The 27,696-nt window shown below is 45.4% G+C and overlaps 1 protein-coding gene across 4 annotated transcripts in view; it reads right to left on the minus strand.

Annotated features, from left to right (window-relative positions):
• Positions 1-4,383: 4,383 nt before the first annotated feature.
• The window catches only part of ZFYVE28 (zinc finger FYVE-type containing 28), a 162,468-nt gene continuing 139,155 nt past the window's right edge, over positions 4,384-27,696 (minus strand). For 3 of the 4 annotated variants that reach the window (XM_044295524.1, XM_044295517.1, XM_044295505.1), the window contains 5 exons: positions 23,922-24,076; positions 21,903-22,019; positions 16,773-16,877; positions 14,719-14,822; positions 4,384-6,063 (listed from right to left, as the gene is read on the minus strand). In XM_044295524.1, coding sequence (XP_044151459.1) covers positions 5,932-6,063; positions 14,719-14,822; positions 16,773-16,877; positions 21,903-22,019; positions 23,922-24,076 — 613 coding nt within the window. In that variant the 3' untranslated portion in view covers positions 4,384-5,931. The remainder of the gene's footprint in view (positions 6,064-14,718; positions 14,823-16,772; positions 16,878-21,902; positions 22,020-23,921; positions 24,077-27,696) is intronic. The other variant, XM_044295512.1, reaches the window with a different exon arrangement.

Raw genomic sequence — 27,696 nt, forward strand, 5'->3', positions numbered from 1 at the left:
CATCATTCCAGAAAACACAAAAATCTCCACATCAGCATTAAGTCCTTGTGGGATTAATGTTTCAAAATCGAAAAATTCTTCTAGATTCAGCCCGGGACGTACTGGCAATGTGGTTGCCACCTCTCCAATTCCGTTGAATACTCTCTATACCTGTAAACATAAGACCCCTAGAGTCTTTGTTATGGCATTCTTTAAAATGCTTTGACAAAGTGTATTTTTCAAACCCATTCCGAATATTAGTTACGGTACATGTTCTGATACTTTTTTTTTTTTTTAAGGGTTCGTTTTGTTCTCCCTACATACGGCTTGTTACAGGGGCACTGAATCATATAAATTACGTCTGTTGTATTACACGTTTAAAATTCTCTAATTTCCCACTTATACAAATTTTGTGTAGAGCATACCGTATCCATCTTTCTAGGGCCTACGGCTATTTTACAGTTTCCACATTTATAAAAACCTTTTAAACTAACCCATTCAGAAATGGATGTTATTCTATTCTGATGTTGTGTGGTTGGAGCTACTTTCATACCTATTGATGAAGCTCTAGTGTAGGTAATACTTGGAGTTTTCCGTTCCTATTGTTTTGTCTTTAAGTAGATGGTGCCAATGTTTTTTTATTTTTTGTCTACTACTTTATATTAGGAATTAAATGGAAGAATAACCCTCACTTTTTTGTATTTGTTTAACGGGACTCTGGGGCAAAAAATGAGGCTCTGTCCTTTTCCTAACCCTTTCTAAGGACGAATGTATTACATTTTGTGGATAATCTTTATGTATAAACTCACTAGTCCTCTGATTTGCTTCTTCCTCAAATTGGGTATCCAAACTACAATTGCGTTACAAACGGCAGAACTGGTTGACGGGAATGTTCATTAGCCGTCTAGGAAGATGGCAACTAGAATAAAGAATGTAACTATTTTTTGCTACAGTTTTCTGATGTGTCCTACAGAGCAATTTATTATCTTGAACTGAAATAACAAGGTCTAAAAATACTACCTGTTTATTGCTAATATTGGGAGTGAACTTACATTTTTTTAAATTCTGATTTAAATCAACTAAAAACCGTGCCAGTTCTTCCCCTCCCTCATCCCATATAAATAGGATATCATCAATAAATCTTCGCCATAGTACCAGACCCTGCCCCAGCTGTGGTTTAATGGTGTTAAACTCCCACTGCGCTATAAATAAATTGGAATAGCAGGGGGCGAATCTTGTACCCATGGCGGTTCCCCGCATTTGAAGATAAAAATGGGACGCGTACCAAAAATTGTTATGAGTAAGGATATGCTGTATTCCCTCTATAGTAAACTGGATCTAATCTGTATCCAAACTACAATTGCGTTACAAACGGCAGAACTGGTTGACGGGAATGTTCATTAGCCGTCTAGGAAGATGGCAACTAGAATAAAGAATGTAACCATTTTTTGCTACAGGTTTCTGATGTGTCCTACAGAGCAATTTATTATCTTGAACTGAAATAACAAGGTCTAAAAATACTACCTGTTTATCGCTAATATTGGGAGTGAACTTACATTTTTTTTAATTCTGATTTAAATCAACTAAAAACCGTGCCAGTTCTTCCCCTCCCTCATCCCATATAAATAGGATATCATCAATAAATCTTCGCCATAGTACCAGTCCCTGCCCCAGTCGTGATTTAATGGTGTTAAACTCCCACTGCGCTATAAATAAATTGGAATAGCAGGGGGCGAATCTTGTACCCATGGCGGTGCCCCGCGTTTGAAGATAAAAATTGGACGCGTACCAAAAATAGTTATGAGAAAGGATATGCTGTATTCCCTCTATAGTAAACTGGATCTGATCCGTATCCAGAGAAATATAGTACTGAGTGATTCTGAGTGACCCTGTTTATGGTCAATAACCGAATAAACGCATACGTAAGAGATTAAACATATGAAAACTGCAGACATAAAAAAATATACAAAGAATACAAAAGGGTACGCTATGAATTTTTAATGTAGCTTTGTATATGGAGGTGTTAAAGTATATGTGTAGAGGAGATGATTGAAGAAAATATGCTATATACAGATTTTTTCTCACCCCTTTTCCTTGCATCCCTCTTTTTTATTTATTTTTTTATCTTTTTTTTTTTTTTTTTACCCAATACAATGGGTATCTTTATATGTGATAATATATAAAGGTGGGCAGCAATGAAAGGAAAATATTTCAAAAAAAAAACCGCATATGTAAGATAGAAAATGCTGAAAAAAACGCATCAATACCGCAGATATGGAAAAAGAGTATAAAAATAATATTTTGATGCGTGATTCGTATCTATATAATGTTTTATATGATTGATATAGAAAAACACAGTATACAAGAGCGGTAAATATACAGAAAAATAGTATGGGAGTGTAGAATAGAGCTCCTTCCTCAGTGGCTATATGTCATATCAAACACTTGGCTTATTTATACTATTTTTTTATTTGCAAAATCTGGACCGGAATCATTAATCCAATCAGCACACCTATGACACGTACATGGATATATACCTAGCTCCGAAACGCATCTGGCGTTTTCTCTGTCACATGAATACAGAGGTTGCTGGAATGCCGACATTCATCTAAAGAAGGTTATATTTTTTCTTTCAAGCAATCGGCTTGTTGATCGCTGCAGTATCTAACTGTACAGCAAAGTATTCGGCGAGCAGCAGGAGAAAGAAACACGTGCTCACACAGCCGAACGCTGAGCGCCATTGACATCGTCTGCAACCACTTCCAAAGACGTTATACAAAGGGGTAAGTGCACAGCCCCGAAAGCCTCTCGTAGCTGGTTGCTGAAACAAGCGATACTGATTCTTCTACAAGTCGTGTTCGTGACTTTGTTGCTCATCAATGATGAACTGATGCAGTGGAGCCCGACATTTATTACCTTCCCTATATCGCTTCATTCCCAAGATATTTATTTATTCCTATATCTGGATTGTGGAACAGATAGTCATGGAGTCTGAACTATTAACTATGTTATATTACTGTGATACATTTCTCCGATACATTTATTATATACAGTACGTGTGTCAAGCGGTGTATTGAGAGATGCAAATCAATGTATTTTATGATTAATTGTGGGGACGATTACTTGAAAATGAATTATATATTTTTTTTACTTTTCTGTTATATATTTTGTTTTTTTACTTTTTACCTTTTTATTTGAATAAATGTTGTGTGTCTTGCTTACATACCAGAAGGAGGAGTGCCTATCTTCTATATTGGTTGTTTGGGTTAGGGTTCCCAAACAGACAAGCGCACCCCCCCAATATCCATTGTATATAGTGTGAGCCCTGCCGCTAATCAAGTGATATCCACAAAAAGTGGTGTTTTTACGGGACTCCTTCTTACAAATACTGGATTTACTTTTTCCTATGTTCAAGTCATGTTCAGCTCCAATGGAGTGCACACAAGAAGTACAGACAGAGGTATTCATGCTGCAGCCAACAGCGACCCCCCCCCCCCATCCTGCAGTCCACACACCCCAGAGGCTGACAATGTGACGGAGTGGTCTGAACGGAAGGATAACCCCTATACATTCAAGCCTAGCTGAGATGCAATACCATACATCACCCACGTACAAAAGTGGCACTGTTTCAGGATGCAAGCAGCCATATTTTTCTAATATCCATCAGCTGAACATGCCCTAAAGCACTTTATAAAAGAAGTTCAGCTTTTCTCAAGACACTGCTATTAATGTGCATCCGATGCTAATGAAAAGAAATGTAGAGTTCTTTACCTACAAGAGCTTCCTCAAGTGCCAGGCCGATCAAAGCAAATCACTGGTGCAAGACATGAACATAAAACACAATATAAAATATAAATATAAAACATGGACAAACAAGTCAAAATACATGCTGAACCTGAATTATGATAAAGACCCAAAATGGTCCCTAGTGACTGAAGAAGGACATCATGACACTGGCTCCTGCACACCTCTGGGCCTCCAGAGAAGTAGATGAAACCCTTCCATGTATGTGAATGCAGAAGACAGTAATGGACAGATCACATTGTAAAACATACCTTGTGTAAAGGGGACCTGCTACCAGAGAAGGCTCCAGTTAGTTTAGGGTATCCATACAATGTCCTACATAACAGCTAAACTAGTGGCCCTAAAGGGCTATTCCCATCTCATTTACATTTCTAGAGTATTCCATTATGATCGGCGGGGTCTGACATTGGGACCCTCATCACTCCTCAGAATGATAGGGTTGCAGCCCCTTCTTAAACATGACATGTCTAAATTAGTAACGAGTTGCATTCCCCATGTAGTAACAATCCTGGAGCATCTATTCTTATGACTCCATGTTGTACAATTCCTTTATTATTCCTGCTAGAAGTTGAATTAATTACTAGCAGTTTGCAATGGAGATCCAGATGGGGGGGGGGGGGGGTCCCGGCACAGTTTGACACTATCCAATCAGCTGCTGCCAGTGTAAAACTGTGCAGGGACACACCCCAAACTGGTAATACCCATAGGGATCTTCTTTGCAAAAGGGCTAGAATTTTACAAATAAATTCTAGCAGGAATAATAAAGGAATGGGCTATCATAAGAAGAATAGATGTTACAAGGAGGATGCAAGTAGTTGCTAACACAGACATGTCAGGAGAAGATGGCAAAGTTCCCAGAGGTAAGAATGAAACTAAGGGGATGGGGGACTTGGGACCCCTTGGTCTAGTGATCAGTGAAAGTCCCAGGGGCCCCACCCTTGCTGATATGACATTAATAACCTTTCCAGTGGATATGTGATAAATGCTTTTGGCCAGTTTACATAAAGCCAATCATGGGGCCACAGTAAACATTACTTTTTGGGGGGAAAAAAAAATTGCCAATGCCAACATGGAGGGTTTTTAAAATACATTTTCACTTGGTATCTGTATTCCCATCCAATTCTGCTAAAAGGCTCAGAGTGGGTTGGGATCATGTGATAAGGAATAGTCCCGCCCCTGAGGCACCATCACTCTCACTAGATCAGAGGACATCATACAGTCCAGGTGGCGGGTTCCCTTAAAAATACAATAACCTTTGCGTTAATAGACATTTTATAACACAGGATGCAAGAGCAAATCCCGAATTATGCGGATAAAAAGAAAGAAAATATTATAAAAAATTGCATTGTACTCCCATCATGTTTGGAGGTTCTCCTTTCTATGGGAAGAGCATTCTCCTATGCTCACTGTCACCCCCTTCAGAGTAACTCGTTTTGTGCGAGCTAACAAGAGGAGTGCGGGAAGGGAAGTGACAACTGTTGTCAGCCAGTTTATAGCTTAGGTAAGGGGTTGCCATTCTTTAAGTCCATTCAAACCTTGGCTTAACAACATACACAGGACTACGACTACACCAGGGTTAACTATTGCAATACTGCCCCTTATGTAGAAAAATATGGAGAAGAACAAGTTGAGATATTTCCTAATGGGACTGGAATAGCTCTGCAAACGGCAAAGACCCATGTATCCCCAAAACAGAAAAACATCCTTTGAGCTATATGTTCTTAAACCATCTTGATTCTGCTCCATAGATCCTCCTGAAGGAGACGACACAATATATATATTGGAAGAGAGGATCCTCGGGGGAGGGGTTTCTGAGGTGCAGCCATGCTTTACAGCTGTGCTGTGATAGATGCTACAATCTTAAACGTTGAAGGTAAGCAGTGATGCAGTGAGATCCACGTTAGCCATATTCCTTATAGTCTTCTGTGTCATGGCGTTTGGAACATTTGGAAGACTGTACTGAAGCTCAGAGCCACGCATTTCATCCTTTTAGCAGCATAAGAAAAATAAAAAAACAATCAAAACTTTTCTGTACAAATAATAAAAGTTTAAATTAAAGCCCACATGCCTCCAGCAAAGTCCTTTATGTGAAAAGTCTTGGCCCGAGTGCGCCCCCCCCCCCCTTCCTTCCCGGGTTTTATCATGGCATCAAATTGCAGCTTTGTCACTGTAGAAGGGAGTGACGTGGAACATGTAACAGTGCGTACAGACGCGAACCGGCTTCATCTGCCCGTATCGCGGTAATGGAGCGGAATGGGAAGAGCAGCGAGAACAAAAGATCTGGAAGAGATGGAAACAAAAGTGACAAATATGCCAGACACATTACAATTTCTTCTCTGTCTTAAAAGGGGTTGTGATTCATGAAGCATATTCTACATTTTTCAAACTATCATCTGGATATGAATACTTTTGTAATTGCATGTAATTAAAAATTTGGTATAGCCAGCGAGTTATTCAATAAAATTTATCTGTATAGCGCCTCCTTTTTAAAAAAAAACAAAAAACAGCACCACTCTTGTCTATGGGTTATTTCTAATATTGCAGTTTAGCTCCACTAAACTGAATGGGACAGAGTCGCAATAGCACAGACAACCTGTGGACAGGAGAGGGGCAGTTTCTGGGGAAAAAAAAAAAAAAAAAGCAGCCAAGTCTTTCTATTCATATCCCAACTGCCATACACACGGTCACATGCAGCTGCTGTGGAGGTCACTGTTAATGGGGCAGGGACCACTATTAAAATGGCAGCTGCTGTGGAGCTCACTATTAAAGGGGCGGGCAGTGTGGAGGTCACTGTTAAAGGGGCAGGGTACTGTGAGGTCACTGTTATGGGAGCCAGGTACTGTGGATGTCACTGTTAAAGGGGCAGGGTACTGTAGAGGTCACTGTTAAGGGAACGGGGTACTGTGGCGGTCACTGTTAAAGGGACGGGTGCTGTGGAGGTCTGTGTTAAGGGGGCAGAGAACAGTGGAGGTCACAGATAAGGGGACAGTCCCCTATGGAGGTCAGTGTGAAGGGACGGGCCCCTGAGGAGGTCACTGTCAAGGGAGTGGGGTGCTGCGAAACTCACTGTTAAAGAGGTGGGCTTCTGTGAAGGTCAAAGAGTTAAGGGGATGGGCTGCTGTAGAGATCCCATTTTAAGAAGCTGGGGCACTGTGGTGGGGGGTCAGTGTTAAGGGGTGGGGGGGCTGTGGAGGTCACAGTTAAGGGGGCGGGGTGCTGTAGAAATCACCGATATAGTGGTTAGTGTCGATATCTTTTAATGACACACACAAACATTAAATGAAATAGATTGAATATACCCGAGCGAAGTCGGGTCCGTCTGCTAGTATATATTACAAATAAATAAGGAATTATTACCATGTAACATCAAAGTGCAATGTAAGGTAATACAACTGATATAAAGCAGAGTGACCAGTGAGAAAATTTGGGCTTTTGATTATTCCCTGACCACAAACATGTATCTTGATTAAGTATATTAGAAAGTTGTTAGTGGTTAAAGGGGCGGTCCCAATATAAAGTCTCATCGATCAGTTTTTCCCGTTTAAAACGGAGTGGTGGCCACACATGCCCACTGCTGCTCTACTCCACAGGACTGCAAGACATAGCCAAGCTCATACTACTGATTTCTCCTAGAATCCTGCGTCTTTCCTGACCTTGCGGGGACTGGGAACGTACAAGACCAGAATAAAAATGTGAATTAATAATGTAAAGCCGCAGAACAATCAGACATCTTTACAGTCTATTTCTATCAAATTAGCCTTTGTTTTACAAGCAGAGACTTCTCACCAGGGGCCGGTAATTGTTTCATGATTCACTACAGGTTTAATGTGCGTGAAATATATGTGGAAACGCAGTGCAAACAGAACGGGAGCGGGCGTGATTTATATCTGCTTATTATACAGCGCCGTGACTGCAATCTGCATGGGGCATTTCCTCCGCCATAAAGAACTTCCTAAACTGCCAAGTGAGCAAATCCGGCTGGGGTGTGAGAGTTGAGCACCCTTTGGGTGACACTTTACACGCTGTAAATCTATAGAAGTTAAGTAACTTTGCTAGTATTTGGCTTTACTATCTTTGTGCCGGTTTCAAGTAGTGCAGCTTGTTAAATTCAAGGTAACCACGATGTTTCAGACTCCCCTATATTCATTTCACAACCTGCTCCTAGTTTCAGACTTTTCTCATGTGTCCCAGTCACAAATGCTGGAAGTGAGATCTGTGTGTCCAGGATGCTGCTATCTTCACTAGCTTTCATGTGTCAGCACAGCTACAGATGCAGTGGGTTCTCTCCTCTGTCTTTCTACACTGTTCCTACCTGTTTGTGAGGTCTCCAAAGCTAGAGTTTAAACGGGTTTTAAACTTTAACATTTTATGGCATATTAATCTCTGATGGAAGTCAAAACATTTTGACCTCTACCTATTGAGTAAATGGAGGTCCCCTGACCTACTTTTCAAGCTATCTGGATAAATTTGGGTCCCTTGATCAAATTTCCAAGCCAAGGCAGATAGCAACACCCAGAAGAGGAGAGACCTGCCCAGGTAGGGGTGGCCCACGTTCATAGTCAGTTCCATATTTAGTCCCCTCCTGGATGCAGCTGTTTTGGCTTGCAGAACATGGGTCATGGGACCCACATCCTAGTGGCTAGTGTGGGTCTCAAAAGGTGGACATGCCCTATTAGCATCTACTGTATATGCCTTCTCTTCAAGGCTGACTAGGGTGAAGATAGAAACACTGGAGCCAATTACATCTTGCAGGAGAAGAGTGTTCTTATCTTGTAGGAGACAGTGACCAGTTCACTTTTGTCAGGGAGGATAGTGCTGCCTTTTGCCATCAATTTGTGGCAAAGACATTACTGAGTTGAAAGACTCAGTTGTGTATATATTTTATATGTAACTAATAAATAACCCTTTATATACCACACCTGCATTAATATAAATTGATTACCTATATACCCAGTCATTTGAGTGCCCTCCACCTCCTGAATCTTCTATAGTGTATCCAATATTTTGGCAATAGGTGCTGCCATTTGGAGAGAGCACCAATCCGTGAATTGCTGACAGTAGCAACTCCCTATCTACCATTTACCGTATTTTTCGCCTGTATAAGACGCACCGGCCCATAAGACGCACCTAGGTTTTTGGGGAGGAAAATAAGAAAAAAAATATTTTTAACCAAAAGGTGTGCTGTCTGTTTGGTGGGTTTGGAACTAATGGTGGTCTGTGGATGGCACTATTACTGGGGATCTGTGGATGACTGACACTGTTATGGGGGGGATCTGTGGATGACTGACACTGTTATGGGGGGGATCTGTGGATGACGGACACTGTTATGGGGGGGATCTGTGGATGACGGACACTGTTATGGGGGGGATCTGTGGATGACGGACACTGTTATGGGGGGGATCTGTGGATGACGGACACTGTTATGGGGGGATCTGTGGATGACGGACACTGTTATGGGGGGATCTGTGGATGACGGACACTTATGTGGGGGATCTGTGGATGACGGACACTGTTATGGGGGGGGATCTGTGGATGACGGACACTGTTATGTGGGGGATCTGTGGATGACGGACACTGTTATGGGGGGGATCTGTGGATGACGGACACTGTTATGGGGGGGGATCTGTGGATGACGGACACTGTTATGGGGGGGATCTGTGGATGACGGACACTGTTATGGGGGGATCTGTGGATGACGGACACTGTTATGGGGGGATCTGTGGATGACGGACACTTATGTGGGGGATCTGTGGATGACGGACACTGTTATGGGGGGGGATCTGTGGATGACGGACACTGTTATGTGGGGGATCTGTGGATGACGGACACTGTTATGGGGGGGATCTGTGGATGACGGACACTGTTATGGGGGGGGATCTGTGGATGACGGACACTGTTATGGGGGGATCTGTGGCTTGCACTGTTACAGGGGGGATCTGTGGATGGCACTGTTACAGGGTTACGGGGGGGGGGGGGATCTGTGGCTGGCACTTGTTACAGGGGGGATCTGTGGCTGGCACTGTTACAGGGGGGGGATCTGTGGATGTCACTGTTACAGGGGGGGATCTGTGGATGGCACTGTTACAGGGTTACGGGGGGGGGATCTGTGGATGGCACTGTTACAGGGTTACGGGGGGGGGATCTGTGGATGGCACTGTTACAGGGGGGGGGGGGATCTGTGGCTGGCACTGTTACAGGGGGGGGGATCTGTGGATGGCACTGTTACAGGGGGGGGGATCTGTGGATGGCACTGTTACAGGGGGGATCTGTGGATGGCACTGTTACAGGGGGGGATCTGTGGATGGCACTGTTACAGGGGGGGATCTGTGGATGGCACTGTTACAGGGGGGGGGGATCTGTGGATGGCACTGTTACAGGGGGGGATCTGTGGATGGCACTGTTACAGGGGGGGATCTGTGGATGGCACTGTTACAGGGGGGGATCTGTGGATGGCACTGTTACAGGGGGGGGGGGGGGTCTGTGGATGGCACTGTTACGGGGGGGGGGGGTCTGTGGATGGCACTGTTACGGGGGGGGGGTCTGTGGATGGCACTGTTACAGGGGGGGGGATCTGTGGATGGCACTGTTACAGGGGGGGGGATCTGTGGATGGCACTGTTACAGGGGGGGGGGGAGATCTGTGGATGGCACTGTTACAGGGGGGGGGATCTGTGGATGGCACTGTTACAGGGGGAGGATCTGTGGATGGCACTGTTACAGGGGGGGGGGAGATCTGTGGATGGCACTGTTACAGGGGGGGATCTGTGGATGGCACTGTTAAGGGGGGATCTGTGGATGGCACTGTTAAGGGGGGATCTGTGGATGGCACTGTTACAGGGGGGGGATCTGTGGATGGCACTGTTACAGGGGGGGGGGGGGGATCTGTGGATGGCACTGTTACAGGGGGGGGGATCTGTGGATGGCACTGTTACGGGGGGGGGGGATCTGTGGATGGCACTGTTACAGGGGGGGGGGGGGAGATCTGTGGATGGCACTGTTACAGGGGGGGGGATCTGTGGATGGCACTGTTACAGGGGGGGGATCTGTGGATGGCACTGTTACAGGGGGGGGGATCTGTGGATGGCACTGTTACAGGGGGGGGGAGATCTGTGGATGGCACTGTTACAGGGGGGGGGGAGATCTGTGGATGGCACTGTTACAGGGGGGGGGGGATCTGTGGATGGCACTGTTACAGGGGGGGGATCTGTGGATGGCACTGTTACAGGGGGGGATCTGTGGATGGCACTGTTACAGGGGGGGGGGGGATCTGTGGATGGCACTGTTACGGGGGGGGGGGGGGGAGGATCTGTGGATGGCACTGTTACGGGGGGGGGGATCTGTGGATGGCACTGTTACAGGGGGGGGGATCTGTGGATGGCACTGTTACAGGGGGGGGGGGATCTGTGGATGGCACTGTTACAGGGGGGGGGATCTGTGGATGGCACTGTTACAGGGGGGGATCTGTGGATGGCACTGTTACAGGGGGGGATCTGTGGATGGCACTGTTACAGGGGGGGATCTGTGGATGGCACTGTTACAGGGGGGGATCTGTGGATGGCACTGTTACAGGGGGGAATCTGTGGATGGCACTGTTACAGGGGGGAATCTGTGGATGGCACTGTTACAGGGGGGAATCTGTGGATGGCACTGTTATATATGTGCCATCCACAGACCCCCCAGCCCATAACAGTGCCATCCACAGACCCCCCCAGCCCATAACTGTGCCATCCACAGACCCCCCCAGCCCATAACTGTGCCATCCACAGACCCCCCCCCAGTCCATAACTGTGCTATCCACAGATCCCCCGCCGATGCTCTAGTATACAAATATAAGATGTCATATTCAATTAATAGTTATTAAACATGCCCCCTCACTCCTATTACTACCTTACATCCTAATCGCTTCTGTAGAATTCAGGCAGGCCGGGCGCGTCTCTCACTGACGTCACTTGCCTGCGCCGCCTGCTTCATTCATAAAGTAGGCGGCGCAGGCACGTGACAAGAGTTACGCTGCCGCCCGCCCGGCCTGCCTGAATTCTACAGAAGCGATTAGGATGTAAGGTAGTAATAGGAGTGAGGGGGCATGTTTAATAACTATTAATTGAATATGACATCTTATATTAGTATACCGGAGTGGCGGGGCTATACTACACTGACTGCACCGCCCCGCCGCTATTGTCAGCCCCCAGATCCTTCTGCCAGTCCCTCTCCGAGTCCCCGCTCGCTCCTACATCGCAGCTTGCGATGTAAAACTGCAAGCATTTGCCCCATAAGACGCAGGGGCATTTCTCCCCCATTTTGGGGGAAGAAAAAGTGCGTCTTATGGGGCGAAAAATAAGGTATTTAACATATTACATATCGCCACGTCCGAAAAGTCCAAAATATTAAAATATTTAAAAATCTCTTATCCGGTGAACACCAGAACAGAAAAAAAATAAAATAATGCGCGATTCGCCATTTTTTGGTCACCTCGTCCTCCAAAAAAATAGTATCGGACTGTTCGATTATGAGCCGGACGTTCCATAAAATGCGGAATGCAAGCGGCTTTTTTTACGGTTTTATTTTTTTCGGGGGGTATCGAGTATCGCAAAACTTTTTTATGGCATAGAAACTGAATCAAAATTTTGGTATCGAAACAACCCTATTTTGAACTGAATTCGCTGGACAATGGGGAGCCAGTGAAGGGATTGGCAGAGGGGAGAGGCAGAGGAGTAATAGGGTGAGAGGTGGATTAGTTGGGCAGCAGAGTTGAGGATAGGTTGGAGGGGTGCGAGAGTGCTAGATGGAAGGCCACAGAGGAGGAATGTTGCAGTAGTCTAGGCGGGAGATGATGAGGGCATGTACAAGCATTTTCACAGACTCAAAGTTGAGGAAATCATGGATGCGGGAGATGTTTTTGAGTTGAAGTCAGGTGGTGGAAAGGGCTTGGATGTGTAGTCGGAAGGAGAGGGCAGAATCCAAGGTCACTCCAAGGCAGCGGACTTGGTTGACCGGGGAGAGTGTGCAGCCATTGATCGTGATAGATAGGTCTGTTGGGGGGGGTTGAGCAAGATGGGGGAAAAGATGATGAATTCTGTTTTATCCATGTTAAGTTTTAGAAAGCGAGAGGAGAAGGAGGATATGGAATGGAAGATAGGCATTGTGGGATTCTGGATAGTAAGGTGTGATGTATGGACCAGAGAGGTAGCTTTGTGTCGTCAGCATAAAAGTGATACTGAAAGCCATGGGACTCTATGAGCTGTCCCAGGCCGAAATGTGTAGATAGAGAAGAGCAGGGGTCCTAGGACAGAGCCTCGCGGGACACCAACAGAGAGAATGAGACGAGGAGGTGGTGTGAGAGTGGGAGACGCTAAATGTCCGCTCTGTGAGGTATGATATGATCCAGGAGAGGGCCAGGTCAGTGATGCCAATAGATGAGAGAGTTTGCAACAAAAGGCAGAGGACAGGTCAAGGAGAAGGAGGACAGAGTAATGTTTTTTGGTTTTGGCTGTTAGTAGGTCATTGGAGACTTTGGTGAGGGCAGTCTCAGTTGAGTGGTGGGGTCGGAAGCCAGATTGTAGCCAGTCAAAGAGGGAGCAGGAGGAGAGGTGAGAGGACAGTTCAGAATGGACATGTTGCTCAAGTAGCTTTGAGGTGTATAGGAGAAGTGATATGGGGCGATAACTGGACAAAGAAGATGGGTCAAGTGAAAGCTTTTTGAGGATGGGTGTAATGGTAGTTACATGTTTAAAACCAGAGGGGAAGACACCAGAGGTTAGTGATTGGTTGAAGAGATGAGTTAGGGCTGGGATAACCACTGTGGTGAGGTTAGGGATGAGGTGGGATGGGATTGGGTCAAGTGCACAGGTGGTCAGATGACATCTGGAGAGTAGAGTGGAAAGTGTTTCTTCTGTAATGGTGGAGAAGCGGGTTTTGGGAGAAGAGGACCGAGCAGTTGTGTAGAGGGTCTGTGGGGACTGTGTACTGAAGCTTTCTCTGATGTTGACTATATTTTGTTTGAAGTATGTGTAAGTCCTCAGCTGAGATGAGAGGAGAGGGTGGGGGCGCTGGGGAACGGAGAAGAGAGTTAAGTGTTAAAAAGTTGTTTAGGGCTGTGGGACAGGGAAGATATGAGAGATGAGAAGTAGGCCTGTTTTGCATCAGCGAGTGAGGATTTGAAAATGAGGATGGATTGCTTGTATGTGGTGAATGCTTGAGAAAGACCGGGAGCGGTCGAAACGTCGCACTTCCTTGCTGCTGTATGTAATAAATCCATTTTATTCACCATCACCTGAAGAGTGCTGCGGATTTCTTTATATATTGCTATTTGACTGTGGATCATCGGCCAGGATCCCGATCTGCTGGCACCAACATTACCGTGATACAAGGTATAATATATGGACTTTCCAAATTGGCCTTTTCTTTGGACATAGTAGTGCTGCCGGACCCATCTTTATTGTATGTGGTGAAGTCACTCATAAAGATAGTGGGGATGTCGGCAGAAAGAAAGTGTAGGAGCCAGGTGTTAAAGTGGTGAAGAAAGATGGTGGCTGGGCCTGGGGGGGCGGTAAATGACAGCTACTCGGAGGTTGGAGGGAGAGTAGACGTGGACAGAGTGTACTTCAAAACAAGTCAGTGTAATGGAGGGTGGCAAGGGAATTTGGGCTGTAGGAGAAGGTATCTGATTGGAGAAGACCAACTCCTTCAACATATTTGCAGCCGCGGCGGGGGGTGTGAATGAAATGAGATCCTCTATAAGAGAGTGCAGCAGGGAAGGAGGTGTCAGAGGGTTTCAGCCATGTTTCTGTGAGACCCAGAAAAGAAAGTTTTTGAGAGATGAAGAGGTCATGAATGTAGGACAGTTTTTTACAGACAGTGTGCATTCTATAATGCTCCTATATATCCATAATGCATATAAAACGTTAATAGTCACTGAACAACCCCGACAATCACTTACTTTGCCGCAACTGCGACAGTGGTGTTTCCTGCGGATCACTGTAAAAGGAGCTTTACACGCAGTGCACAGACTGCAGACTTCATCCGGTACCCAGTCAGGAGGATCTGCGCCAGATGGAAGATAAATCAAGAACACAGCTCATAATGTATAGTAAAGAATTTACAGTATGTGATATTATAAGACTAAACAAATAGAAAGGACAAAAGCAATGGGATGGGGTGGGTGGGGGGGGGGGGGGGTTGCATGCATAATATAGGCCACAACTGCAAGGGAAGGTTAGAGTTAAAGGACTATGCAATCAGACATTACAATGTTTTGTAGGTCTTTGGTACAGATGGTGTAACCATATTTTCTACTGCTCCAACACGACAAATGAAGCAGCTTTGCAAAGAGTCTTAATTAAAACTCTCCTACGGTATCGTGTCTATAGCTATTACAAAGGCCGATGTGTTTCCATAGTAACAGACTTTAAACAAACCCTGTCATGCACCCTTTGATCTGCACCCTCTTCTTGCACACCTACAGACCGTGGGAATCAGATGGAAGGGTCATGTAACACATGACGGCAGAATCAGACTACACAAGCCTTGTTTGTAGTCTGTAACCATGGAGATGCATTAATCTGCTTAGGAGCTGTATACACAAAGTGGTAATTTTTTTTAATCAAGACTCTATGTGAAGTTGCTTTTTAAACTTTGCAAGAGCATCTGTGTCCTTACAATATATTAATAAAATCAGAGGACAGAGCCACAATCACAAATTTGGTAATTATGTTTTACCCACTTAAAGGGAACCTGTTACCAGTTTTATGGTGTCCAACTAAGGGCAACATAAATAAGTGACTGATTCTCTTAGCAAAATGTTGGGTCACTTTCTTTATTTGACCCAGTCAATCTGCCAACATCTTGTATTGAAAACCTCCAGCTGATAATGATGAGTCCTGAATATTCATGAGCTCCTGACTCTCCCCGCCCACCTGCTGCTGAGTGACAGTTTGTTTCCATATGAATCAGCAGCAGGTGGGCAGGGGAGTGGCTATAGCTCTGAATGAAATAAACGCTGGACTCACTGACATCACGCTGGACTCAAATCAGCTCATTAGCATGCGGCATCTTTGTGTGTATATTATGAGGTAACCATCTGTCACACCAGTAAGTGAATACATCTAAGGCACTTTTTAGTAGTTAATGATTGTATATAATTAGTTAGATTATAATCAAATATCCACATGACAGGTTCCCTTTAAAGGGGTTACCCGATATCTAAAATATCCCAACCTATACATTATACTTAACTGCTCCCTGGCATCCACGTCGCTCTGGATCCCTGCACGGCCGCCGCCGCATCTCCCATTGCTTGGATCAAAACATACGGGGAGGAGCAGCCACTAGCGGGCAGCGACGGAGACCAGCTTCAAGGGGGCTCATCCACATAGCGGCCTGCTATTGGCTGCCGACCTCCCCCCGTATGTTTTGATCAGAGCAATGGGGAGATGCAGCAGCGGCCATGCAAGGATCCGGAGTGACGCGGGTACTGGGGAGCAGGTAAGTATAATCCATACAAGGGGCCTGGGCATTGGGGGGGGGGGATATTTTAGATATCGGATAACCCTTTAAAGGAGTTGCTTTGCAGTTTTATCGTATCACCTATCAACAGGACAGGTGACAAGTGTTTGATCGCTGAGGTCCAACTACTGTGACCACTACAGATCACTGGAACGAATCTAGAGGTTGCTTAGTATTCTGCTGATACTTAAACGCTAAGGCAGCAGGTACGTCTGCATACCACGGGTCATAATGTAATGCTACACAAATAGAAAATGTGGGATTTAGTGGCATCTGAGGGTTGGGCCCAGCTACTGAATACAAGATCCTGCCATGGGCTATAATATCCTATTCAGAGTCCATTACCCATAAATAACAGGGCTGACAACTCTGCTGGGTTCAGTCTAAACATCCTGACAGCTCAATCTAAAGAAGAACATCAGCAAGAGGACACTTCAGGAGGAGGAGGATTTTTCATCAAGACGCACAATGTATCTGTCCATACAATACCTTCAAATTCTCCGTCTCGGGCCTTGGCAGCCAGCTCTGAAGAGGAGATGGTCTCCTGGCAGAGAGCACAGTCTTCCAGCGCAGCGCTCCTCAGTCCCTGGCTCACTGCAAAACATGTCACCCATCAGTCACATCTCCAAGACACAGGACTGGGGTATGTACACAGCAGATCACTGCGCAAGTCACTGTGCCAGCACCACTCAGTGCCAACCACCATGATGCCCTGTAATGGGAATATGTGTAATAATAATAATAATGCCCCTTTGCTCCACCAATTATTTTTCATGGGAGCGGAAATAGCGCAGATTCCTGCATATTTTCTACATGATATTTTCCAGGGAATAAATATTGTTCACCTATCCTCAGGGAAGCTCATCGATATCTAATTAATGAGGGTCCAACTCCACCCCCACCCCGTCCATCGTGGGTTTGAACGAGCACCGTGGCCCCTTCACACTAGACCTAGTGAAGCGCTGTCCATTGTATGGTGGCTGTGCGTGCAGCTCAATCCCATTCGCTTGTATGGGACTGAGTCGCAGAAAGGCCACGTGACTGATGGATCGCCCCCCAGGCCAAGGAGGAGGCTGCAGCGTTAACCCAAGAGCTGTGAGGCCCTTCCAACAGCTGATCGGCGGGGTGCCAGGAGTGAGATCCATTATTAATATCTAATTCCCGGAATTCCCCTTTAATGGAATAAAGTATTAAAAATATGTTTGATAATGTGTCATGTGACCTATGCATTAACCCCTAAGTGACCACCAATACGCCCCCGTTACATCAGTCACTAAGATGTTAAATTGCCTACCTGTGTATGGAAGATGGGATATGGCCTCTTAGGACTGCTGCCTGCTATGTCCTAGTACTGTACGTTCTTATTTTTGCCAGTGCAACCTAAAAATGTCTCAGGCCGCTTCCGTACGATCTTTTGCACAAGTAGGTTTTCCATTTCAATAGATTACAACTCGTCAAACCAGTGACACTTTGAATACGTGAATACGTTACATTCTGTGCGATCACCACTAGAGGGCGACATGGCACTGGTAATTTCAGAATTTACACCATGGATGCTCAACCTGCGGCCCTCCAGCTGTTGCAAAACTACAACTCCCAGCATGCCCTAATAGCTGTAGGCTGCCCAGGCATGCTGGGAATTGTAGTTTTGCAACAGTTGGAGGGCCGCAGGTTGAGCATCCTTGATTTACAGCAAATACTAACAGTTTCATGGCAGGAGATGGTTCTCCAAGCATCATTACCTTCCAAAAGCTGCTACAAAGGGAATCTCACCCCACCGACCAGTACCAGGGTATTGCTAGTCACGTTCAAGACTGGGTCGTACATTGAGGATTTACAAGGTAGTTACCTATAAGTGGCGCTAGAGCGTTTTCTCTCCTCTGGGGGGAAATGACAGCTACCATAATTTATATCAATTTCCCCAAAATACTGAAAATACTGACATTTAATCCACGTTTTTATGACCTGTCTGACGCTAAGGGTTCTTTCACACTAGTGTTAATATCTTACGCTTCCATTTTGTCCCCATTCATTGTCAATGGAGACAAAACGTAACTGAACAGAACGGAATGCTCCAAAATGCGTTCCGTTCTCATACCGGAGAGCAGCAGGCTGCGGTTTTCTTTCCGTCCTGGAATGCAGAGCAAGATGGATCCAGCATCACCGCCCAATGCAAGTCAATGGGAACGGATTCATTTTCTCTGACACAATAGAAAACGGATCCGTCTCCCATTGACTTTCAGTGGAGTTCATGACGGATCCGTCTTGGCTATATTACAGATAATACAACCGGATCCGTTCATAACGGATGCAGACGGTTGTATTATCAGTGATGGAAGTGTTTTTGCTGAACCCTGCCGGATCCAGCAAAAAGGCTAGTGTGAAAGTAGCCTAACTTTACATCCGGAATATTCAACAAGCTAAAACCAGACGTAAATCTGATTACTAATGACATTAATAGCACCGATTTAAACTTACAAGTTTATTAGAAACGGTCCTGAAGTTGTCCTGCACATGCACTGTGTGCTCCCCATTCATGTTCCTGGGACGGGAGCAGGTCCCACAGGGGGTTCCAGCACCTATGGGATATTGGTTGCAGATGCTAGAGATATATGTCCAAATGGGAATACCCCTTTTAAGGGATTTTCCCACACAGAAAACTTATCCCCGATCCACAGAATAGGATATAAGATTCTGAATGCTGGACGGCGAACTGCTAGGACCCCCACCGACCAAAAGAAGTCTTCAGGGTGAACGGAGTGACAGTGCTTGGCAGAAGGACCCCCGAGGATCAGACACTTATCCCCTATGTGTTCTTTGTGGCAAAACCCTTTTAAGTAAGGTTCATCCTGGTTGGATTTTTTTTCCAAGAGTCACAATTGGAACCACAACCTTTTTTTTTTCCGCGAAACATTAACCCAATAATGACTGGGCAAATAGTTTTTCGTAGGGAAAATTGTATTTCTTTTAATGGCTGCCGTGACATAGCTTGTATTGGAAAATGGGAACATTTTGGCAAAATAGAATACAAAAAAAACAACTCTAGCCGCTTTCAGATAAGCGAGTGTCACGCTCCGGAGTCACAGCACAGCTCCTATCCCGAACTTCTAAGCACTGCCGGGGTCACATAGCATTATATTGATTTATGATGCTCTGTAACCCTTAGGGCTCTTTCACATGGGCGTCGCGTGTCAGGGCCGGATAGGATGCGGGTGCGTCACGAAAAAAATTAAAATTAAACTCACCTCATCTACTTCTTCGCGTAGCCCGGCTTCTCTTCTTTCTTCTTCTTTGATGACCTGGGAGAAAAGGACCTGTGGGGACGTCACTGCGCTCATCACATGGTCCATCACATGATCCCGCACCATGGTGATGAATCATGTGACTGACCATGTGATGGGCGCAGTGACGTCACCAAAGGTCCTTTTCCTCCCAGGTCATCAAAGAAGAAGAAAGAAGGCGATGACGGCTGCGCGAACAAGTGGATGAGGTGAGTTTAATAACTTTTTTTTATTTTTTAACCCCTCCATCTCTATTTACTTAGCATTCTCTATTAAGAATGCTATTATTTTCCCTTATAACCATGTTATAAAGGAAAATAATAAAGATCGGGTCTCCATCCCGATCGTCTCCTAGCAACCATCGGTGAAAAATCGCACCGCATCCACACTTGCTTGCGATTTTCACTCAGCACCATTCACTTCTATGGGGCCTGCGTTGCGTGAAAAACGCACAATATAGAGCATGCTGCGATTTTCACGCAACGCACAAGTGATGCGTGAAAATCGCTGCTCATGTGCACAGCACCATAGAAATGAATGTATCCGGATTCAGTGCGGGTGCAATGCGTGGGAAAACTCGCCTGTGTGAACAGTTCTGGAACGTACTGGATAACACTGACAGCATTATGTCAGTGTTATCCAATACATTCCAGACCTCTAAGGGTTACATAGCATCATAAGTCAATATAATGCTGTGTGACCCTGGCAGTGCTAGAAGTTCGGGACAGGAGCTGTGCTGCGAGTCTGGAGCGTGACACTCGCTTGTCTGAAAGCGGCCTCCGTCAAGGTTTGCTGGGTTTTGTTTTCATGGCATTGACTTTGTGCTAGAAATGACATGATGTCCTTTCTGCAGGTCGGTACAATGTTGACAGTGCCAAACTTATATAGTTTTTATTATGTTTTACTATTTAAAAAAATAAAAAAACTGCCGTAGCTTTTTATATATTGTCTAGTGAAGGCTTGTTTTTTATGTGATGCGAGCTGTAGTTTTTTTATTAGTTCAAGTTTGGGGGTTTTTAAATACTTTTTATTCACTTATTTTTTTTTGTGGCAACGTGACCCAAAAAAAAAAAAAAGCCTAATTGCACATTTTTTCTGTTATGGCGTTTATAATGTATTAAAACTATTATTTTAATAGTTTGGGCATTTTTGGATATAGCGATACCAATTATGTTTTATATGCAAAATTGGGAAAGGGGGTTGATTTACATTTTTTTTTCACTGTAATTTTTAGCCCCCCTAGAGGATTTGAAGATGTGGTCTTCTGATCACTTACCAAAGAATACTATTGCAGCCTAAGGGATTCTGACAGGCTTGCTGCCAGGCCGTGCCTCAGACACAGCTTCACAGGCAGTTTGACATGAGAGTGCAGAGAACCTTCACAGGGCTGTCATATCAACCAATCAGAGGCCTACAATTTTGTTGCAGGAGCTCCCTCTGTCTAACCACTCACATGTCACAGTCGCTATTGATCGTGGCATTTGAGGGATTAAATGACTGGAGACGGAGTTATCTCAGATCTTGGTTATTGTGGCCAGGGGCGTCTGCAATATTATACAGTTGACACCTGTCGCATATGGAACGGGATCACCTTGTGAGCCTGTTCAATACATGACCGCCCACTGATGGATATATCTGTCATGGGTCATTAAGGTGTTAAAGGGATTATACAGAATTAGAAAAACATGGCTGCTTTCATGCAAAAACAGCACCACACTGGTTCACAGGTTGTGTGTGGTAGTGCAGGTCTTCAATCGAGCTGATCTGCAAAACTTGATATAGCTTATGGACAGGCGTGCCGAGGAGAGCAGCCATGCTTTTCTACTCCCTTAAGGGTATGGCCACATGTGGCACAAAAACACTGCAGTTTGCCGAAAAATTCTGCAGTGATTACAGCAGCTGCAAAGTGGATTAGGTTAAAAAAAAACAGAGCCTCAGCAGCACGCTGTGTCTGCACCGGAATCCGCACATAACGTGACACACGGTGGGGACTTGTAATCTGCGGCATGTCAACGTATGCAGTGGAATTCCACCACGGATTTTACGCTTTGTGGGTGAGATGTGCGGCATCACGGCAGCAGCAATTCTGTACCAATACCCTGATGATTTGGTGCAGATTTTGCGGTTGCGGTTTTGGGACAGACTTGCTGCAGATTTTCAATAACGATAATTCTGCTGCGGACCTGCGACATATGGCCGGAGCCCCTTAATTCTGCAGTCTGCTCATCCCATGTGTTAACTGCAATTCACACACAGCCAAATGTCGAGAAGAAAACCTGGGATTACAGCTATTCTAGTTGAACAATTTTTCTAAAATATCTCTGTTAATGCGGCTTGCCTTTCTTCTGCTTCCCCTTGTCGTCCACCTCTTGCTTGGTGGCCATGACTTCAAATAACGTCTTCAGAATACTCCTTAAATCACTTGCATAATTTGTCTGCAACTGATCGGCAACACCTGAGAACCAAGAAGGAAAAGCTCAATGAAAAATCTGATGCTGCAAAAAACAAAAACAAAAAAAACACCATGGATGACATCCGGAGAGACGGATCCGTTCTCGCAATGCATTTGTAAGACGGAACAAATGCTGTCCGTTTGCATGCAGATTGACGGATCCGGCAGGCAGTTCCGGCGACGGAACTGCTTGCCGGATCACTGTGCCGCAAGTGTGAAAGTAGCCTAGCCAGCATAACCTTATAGCAGCTCCCAGTCTGTTTTTGATCATGTGCGAGCCAGAAATTCGATAATCCATACTTGAGAAAAACGCTTTTTTTATCTCCATGGGCAGCTTGAAGTCAAGGGGGCAGCGGCCTCCTTGCTTCAAATCAAGCAAAGCCTGTCTCTTACCCGTCCCCTCTTGACTGTGATTGACATATTTTCTATTCCTTGGAATCGCGCAAGTCTGGTGCCTGCGCGGTGTGCCCCTTGTGACTGCACGATCCCGTCTCGGGCTCCCGCAGTTAGCCGGGCATAATTTTCTCACTGCGCATGCGCCGGCTAGATTGGGCGTGCGCATGCAGCACGAGCGTGATCACTGGCTGCATGAGAACTCAAGCCAGTGGTCACGCTTCGCCCCTGACCCCCACCGGAAACTCAGGCAGTAATTTATAAATGTTAGTCTGGGCCAGAAACGTTATATAAGCCCAAGATGGGCTTAATGGACTACACTTATCCCTAAAACGATTATACAATTATAAATGCATAGGACACGTTTTTTTTTCCACACAAGTAAGAAAAAATAAAGAAAAAACACACTGTGCCAGCCCTGACAACATCAATAAAGATCTACCCTCATCATCTTCCTAAGGGTACATGTACACAGCCGTCGTGCCTCCGGTCCGTGCATTGGGGACTGCAATGTGCGGTCCGCAATGCACGGGCAACATATGTGCAGCGGCCCAGAACCATTCAACTTGAATGGGTCTGTGGTCTGGCAGCACGGCAAAAAAGTAGTGCTTCTGGTGTTCTGTGCCTCCATTCCGCATCTCCGGAATTGCGGACCCATTAGGTGCCCATCCGTGACGGCCGTGTGCATGTAGCCTTATAATGTATATAACAGGAGGTAGGCCTCATTCACACGACCGGCCCATTATAGAAATGCCTATTCTTGTCCTCAAAACTGACAAAAATAGGACATGCTTTATCACTTTTGCCGGGCCACGGAATGAAGCAAAGGATGCAGACAGCACACGGAGTGCTGTCCGCATCTTTTGCGGCCCCATTGAAGTGAATGGGTCCGCATCCGAGCCGCGTGTTGTGTGAATGAGCCCTTATCATCTTCAGCCCCACTATACTGTATATGGAGTGACGCCATATACTCTCACTACACTAGGTGTATTTCTCATCATTCTCACCATAATGTCTATAGATTCACGCCATATACTCTCACCACAGTCCGGATCCGTCTTGGCTATGTTAAGGATAATACATCTGGATCCGTTCATAACGGATGCAGATGGTTGTATTATCAGTAACGGAAGCGTTTTTGCTGAACCCTGCAAAAACGCTAGTGTGAAAGTAGCCTAAGACATGATGGGGTAAAGGGGTTGTCTGAAATGATAAAAAAGGGTCTTTCTTCTAGAAACAGCGCCACTCTTGTCCATGGCTGTGCCTGGAATCGCAGCCTATCCTCTTTTAAACGAATGCAGTAGTCCGGACACAACCCATGCGCAAGAGCGGCGCCGTCTTTACCAGATTTGTTTGTGCTCTCCTCGTTTTTCAGTAGGGCAGCTACATATACTGTAGTTAGGCAATAACCTTGCGATTACATATGCGCATATGTGCGGAGTCACATCTGGATCGTGCAGAAAAGCCATCACTCCTTGTGCTGAGGCCTGATGGATGCAGGAGGAGACGCACCTGAGATGCAGACAAAGAGCCGGTGAATGAGGTCATTACTGCTGTGGAAACGGGATCTGATCTTCTGTCTGGAAGCAATCTTTGCAGCTTTCAACGCCAGTTGAATTTCCTCCTGATCAATGTCATCCGATGAGCAGGAGCTGGTCATCAGGCTGCTGTAGAAGACATGACGGAAGAAGAAGAAAAAAATAATAATAATAATAAGCGGCCGTGAAAGCAGCCAGACTGCTAGTGATGTATTATCAGAGATGATACAGGAAAGGTCAGGACAGAGCACGCACACGGCATAGGAGAGAGACAGATTCCTATCACAGCATAACAAGCCTGACAGATGCCTTCCCTCAGCTGTCATTACTGGAGACACAATGTGACACCTGCCGGATGGGACTCCGGGGGTAACAGATAGCCGTCCACTAACCGAGGAACCTGCCATAAAGAACAAAACGTCCAACCCATAGTAAGAAGTCAGTGATTCCCAAACCAACTTAATCCACGGAACCCCAAGGAACCTGAGACACCACTGCTGAACCCGTTTTGGCCGTTTTGAGTAGCACCTGGCCACCATGGTCAGAAGACGTGTCATCAGTATGGAGTCAAAAATCAAGGATGGGCCAAATGCACATGGTATTCAGACACCAGACTTCAAACGCCCCAAATTTACTTTAGACCCCCAAACTTTAGACCCCAACAAACAATAGAACCGATCTGCGAGAGCAGGAGAAGATACAAGCTGCAGTAGAGTGAAGCAGGAAGGAAGGTTACTTTCCAGGTCCTCACCCTCTTCAATGCACTTTGCATGCCACCGAATGGAGATGGAGCTGGCGCATGCGCACTGAAGACCGGCGACCATTAGTAGACATCAGATTGGAAATAGTAGCTTGGAAACACTGTACTGTGCAATTTTATTTGTGCTTTCTGCACAGACCCCAACAAAACGTTGAAAAAGTCAGATTTATTTTTTTTTGCTACGGAAAGATTCATGAAAGCGTACATCGTAGAGGCAAGTTCCCGGTTTAGTCGACAGGTTGGGAACTAGCTCAACATCACTTTTTTATTTTTCTTATAAAAATGTTAAGATGTGGGGCCCAATAACAGGAATCGGAGATGATGAAATACAAACCCATAGACTTAAAAGGCAGTCTGTCAGCAGCTTGGACCATGCAGAACTGCTGACAGCACTAGGTAGGGTCTGGGGAGAACAGTACAAATAAATCCAACCATTTGTTAAGCTTTATCATCAGGAGTAGTGAGAATATGAAGTTTTCTGCTCCTGAAGAAGGAGGAGCTTCGCTGTGATGTGCTCTCTACATTGAGCTTCTTCATAGCTCCTCCCCCCTGTTCTGAGTGTGACCTGTATCATCCAACCAGGAGACCGCTACAGCTGTCACTCACAGCAGAGGGGAGGGCAGCGGAGAAGCTCAATGCAGAGGGCACTCCACAGGGAAGCTCTGCCTCCTGGGGACTTCATAAAGATTTTGGCAGAATAAGGGTCCATTCACACGTCCGTTGTTTCTTTCCTGATCTATTCCGTTTTTTGCGGAACAGATCAGGACCAGTTCTGGACCCATTTTCAATGGGTCCTGAAAAAAAAAATCGGACAATACAATGTGTGCTGTTCGTTTCCGTTGTTCCGTTCCGCATGTCCGATTAAATATAAAACTTGTCCTATTCTTTTCCGCAAAAATCGGATCCTGGTACAATACAAAGTCAATGGTTCCGCAAAAAACGGATGACATTCGTATGTCATTACGTATGTCATCCGTTTTATGCGGAAACCGTTCCTGGAAACAACTTTATTTGCTTTGTGAAATTTATACACGTTTCTGTTTTTTGCAGATCCGCAAAAAACGGATGACATACGGATGACATACGGAAACATTTTCAGGAACAACGGATCCGCAAAAAACGGAACGAAATTCGGGATATAGAAAAATACTGACGTGTGAATGTAGCCTTAGACTTTCTGTTCTCACTATTCCTTTCTTTGTACTGTTCTACCTAGCGCTGTCAGCAGTTTAGCGGGGTCTAAAGCGTCGACAGGTTCCCTTTAACATTGCCTAACATTCATTCAAAAAGCTGGTGTTGGTAAAATATTGTATATCCACAATGCTGAAGCTACTATCCCAGCTATAGTTGCAATATACCCATAATATAGTGGCACTGCCATGTGAACAAAGAATGTATTCTCCTGCCAACATGGGGAAAGCAGTAGTATGATCATAGGGCTGCATGGAAAATGATACATTAGGGCTTAAACCTGTCACCTCCAAACAGGTTCCCTTCAAGAAAATTAATAACTAATATTTAAATCAGGATTTATACATGTATTGTATATGTAACCCTACACAGTAACACAAATAGTCTAAAACATCCTGCTCCCTGCAGTCCACTTATCAAGCTTTGCTGTGTAGACTGGGAGAGAATAAGCAGAGTGGTCTCATCATTAGAAAGCGGAAGAGTTAGGCTTCCTGCACAGGAACGTGTGTGCCCCATTGCCGTATTGCAGACCGCATGACACCGGAGAGAAGGATCTGGAATTTCAATGCATTTGTCAAATGGCTCCGCATTCGGATCTAGAAACAAATGGTATACGTTTGCACACGGATTTCCGGATCCGGCAGTTCGCAGTTCCGGCAACGGAACTGCCTGCCAGATTCCTCTAACGCTAGTGTGAAAGTACCCTTAGCGTCCATCGTGGTTTTTCAGACTCAGAGGACTGTATGTTGTCGCTGAGGTCAGTGGATGACCCTCCTTACTATGCAGCTTATATGGTAATCCCACCACCCCACAATTTCTGTACACCCTGCCCCCTCTCTGGAGTCAGTATAAGAGTCTAGAATGGAACTAATTTAATGAAGAGCTATAACTGGTCCAGCACTGCAGCGCCAGCACTAGGGGTACATCCATTATTGGCGCCTAATCCTGAAATCAATGTTACGACAAGCAAAATGTCAGCTCCCAAATCCCTCTGATGATGTAAGCAAAAATAATGTTGTGTCATCGACCAGACTGCAGAACCTCATAATACACACCTCAGCTGCTGCAGAACCTTATACTACATGCCTCAGCTGCTGCAGAACCTCATAATACACATCTCAGCTGCTGCAGAACCTTATACTACATGCCTCAGCTGCTGCAGAACCTCGTAATACACATCTCAGCTGCTGCAGAACCTCATATTACACATCTCAGCTGCTGCAGAACCTCAACTGCTGGAGAACTTCATATTACACATCTCAGCTGCTGCAGAACCTTCTAATACACACCTCAGCTGCTACAGAACCTCCTAATATACACCTCAGCTGCTGCAGAACCTTATACTACATGCCTCAGCTGCTGCATAACCTCATAATACACATCTCAGCTGCTGCAGAACCTTATACAACACGCCTCAGCTGCTGCAGAACCTTATATTACACATCTCAGCTGCTGCAGAACCTCAACTGCTGGAGAACTTCATATTACACATCTCAGCTGCTGCAGAACCTCCTAATACATACCTCAGCTGCTGCAGAACATCCTAATACACACCTCAGCTGCTGCAGAACCTCCTAATACACACCTAAGCTGCTTCAGAACCTCCTAATACACACCTCAGCTGTTGCAGAACCTCCTAATACACAACTCAGCTGCTGCAGAACCTCTTAAGACACACCTCAGCTGCTGCAGAACCCCATAATACACATCTATTGCTGAAGAACCTCATAATACACATATGTTGCTAAGCACCTCATAATACACTCCTCAGCTGCTGCGGAACCTCATAATACTTCCA

This window comes from Bufo gargarizans, chromosome 1 (assembly GCF_014858855.1).
Source record: "Bufo gargarizans isolate SCDJY-AF-19 chromosome 1, ASM1485885v1, whole genome shotgun sequence".
Classification (NCBI taxonomy): Eukaryota; Metazoa; Chordata; class Amphibia; order Anura; family Bufonidae; genus Bufo; species Bufo gargarizans.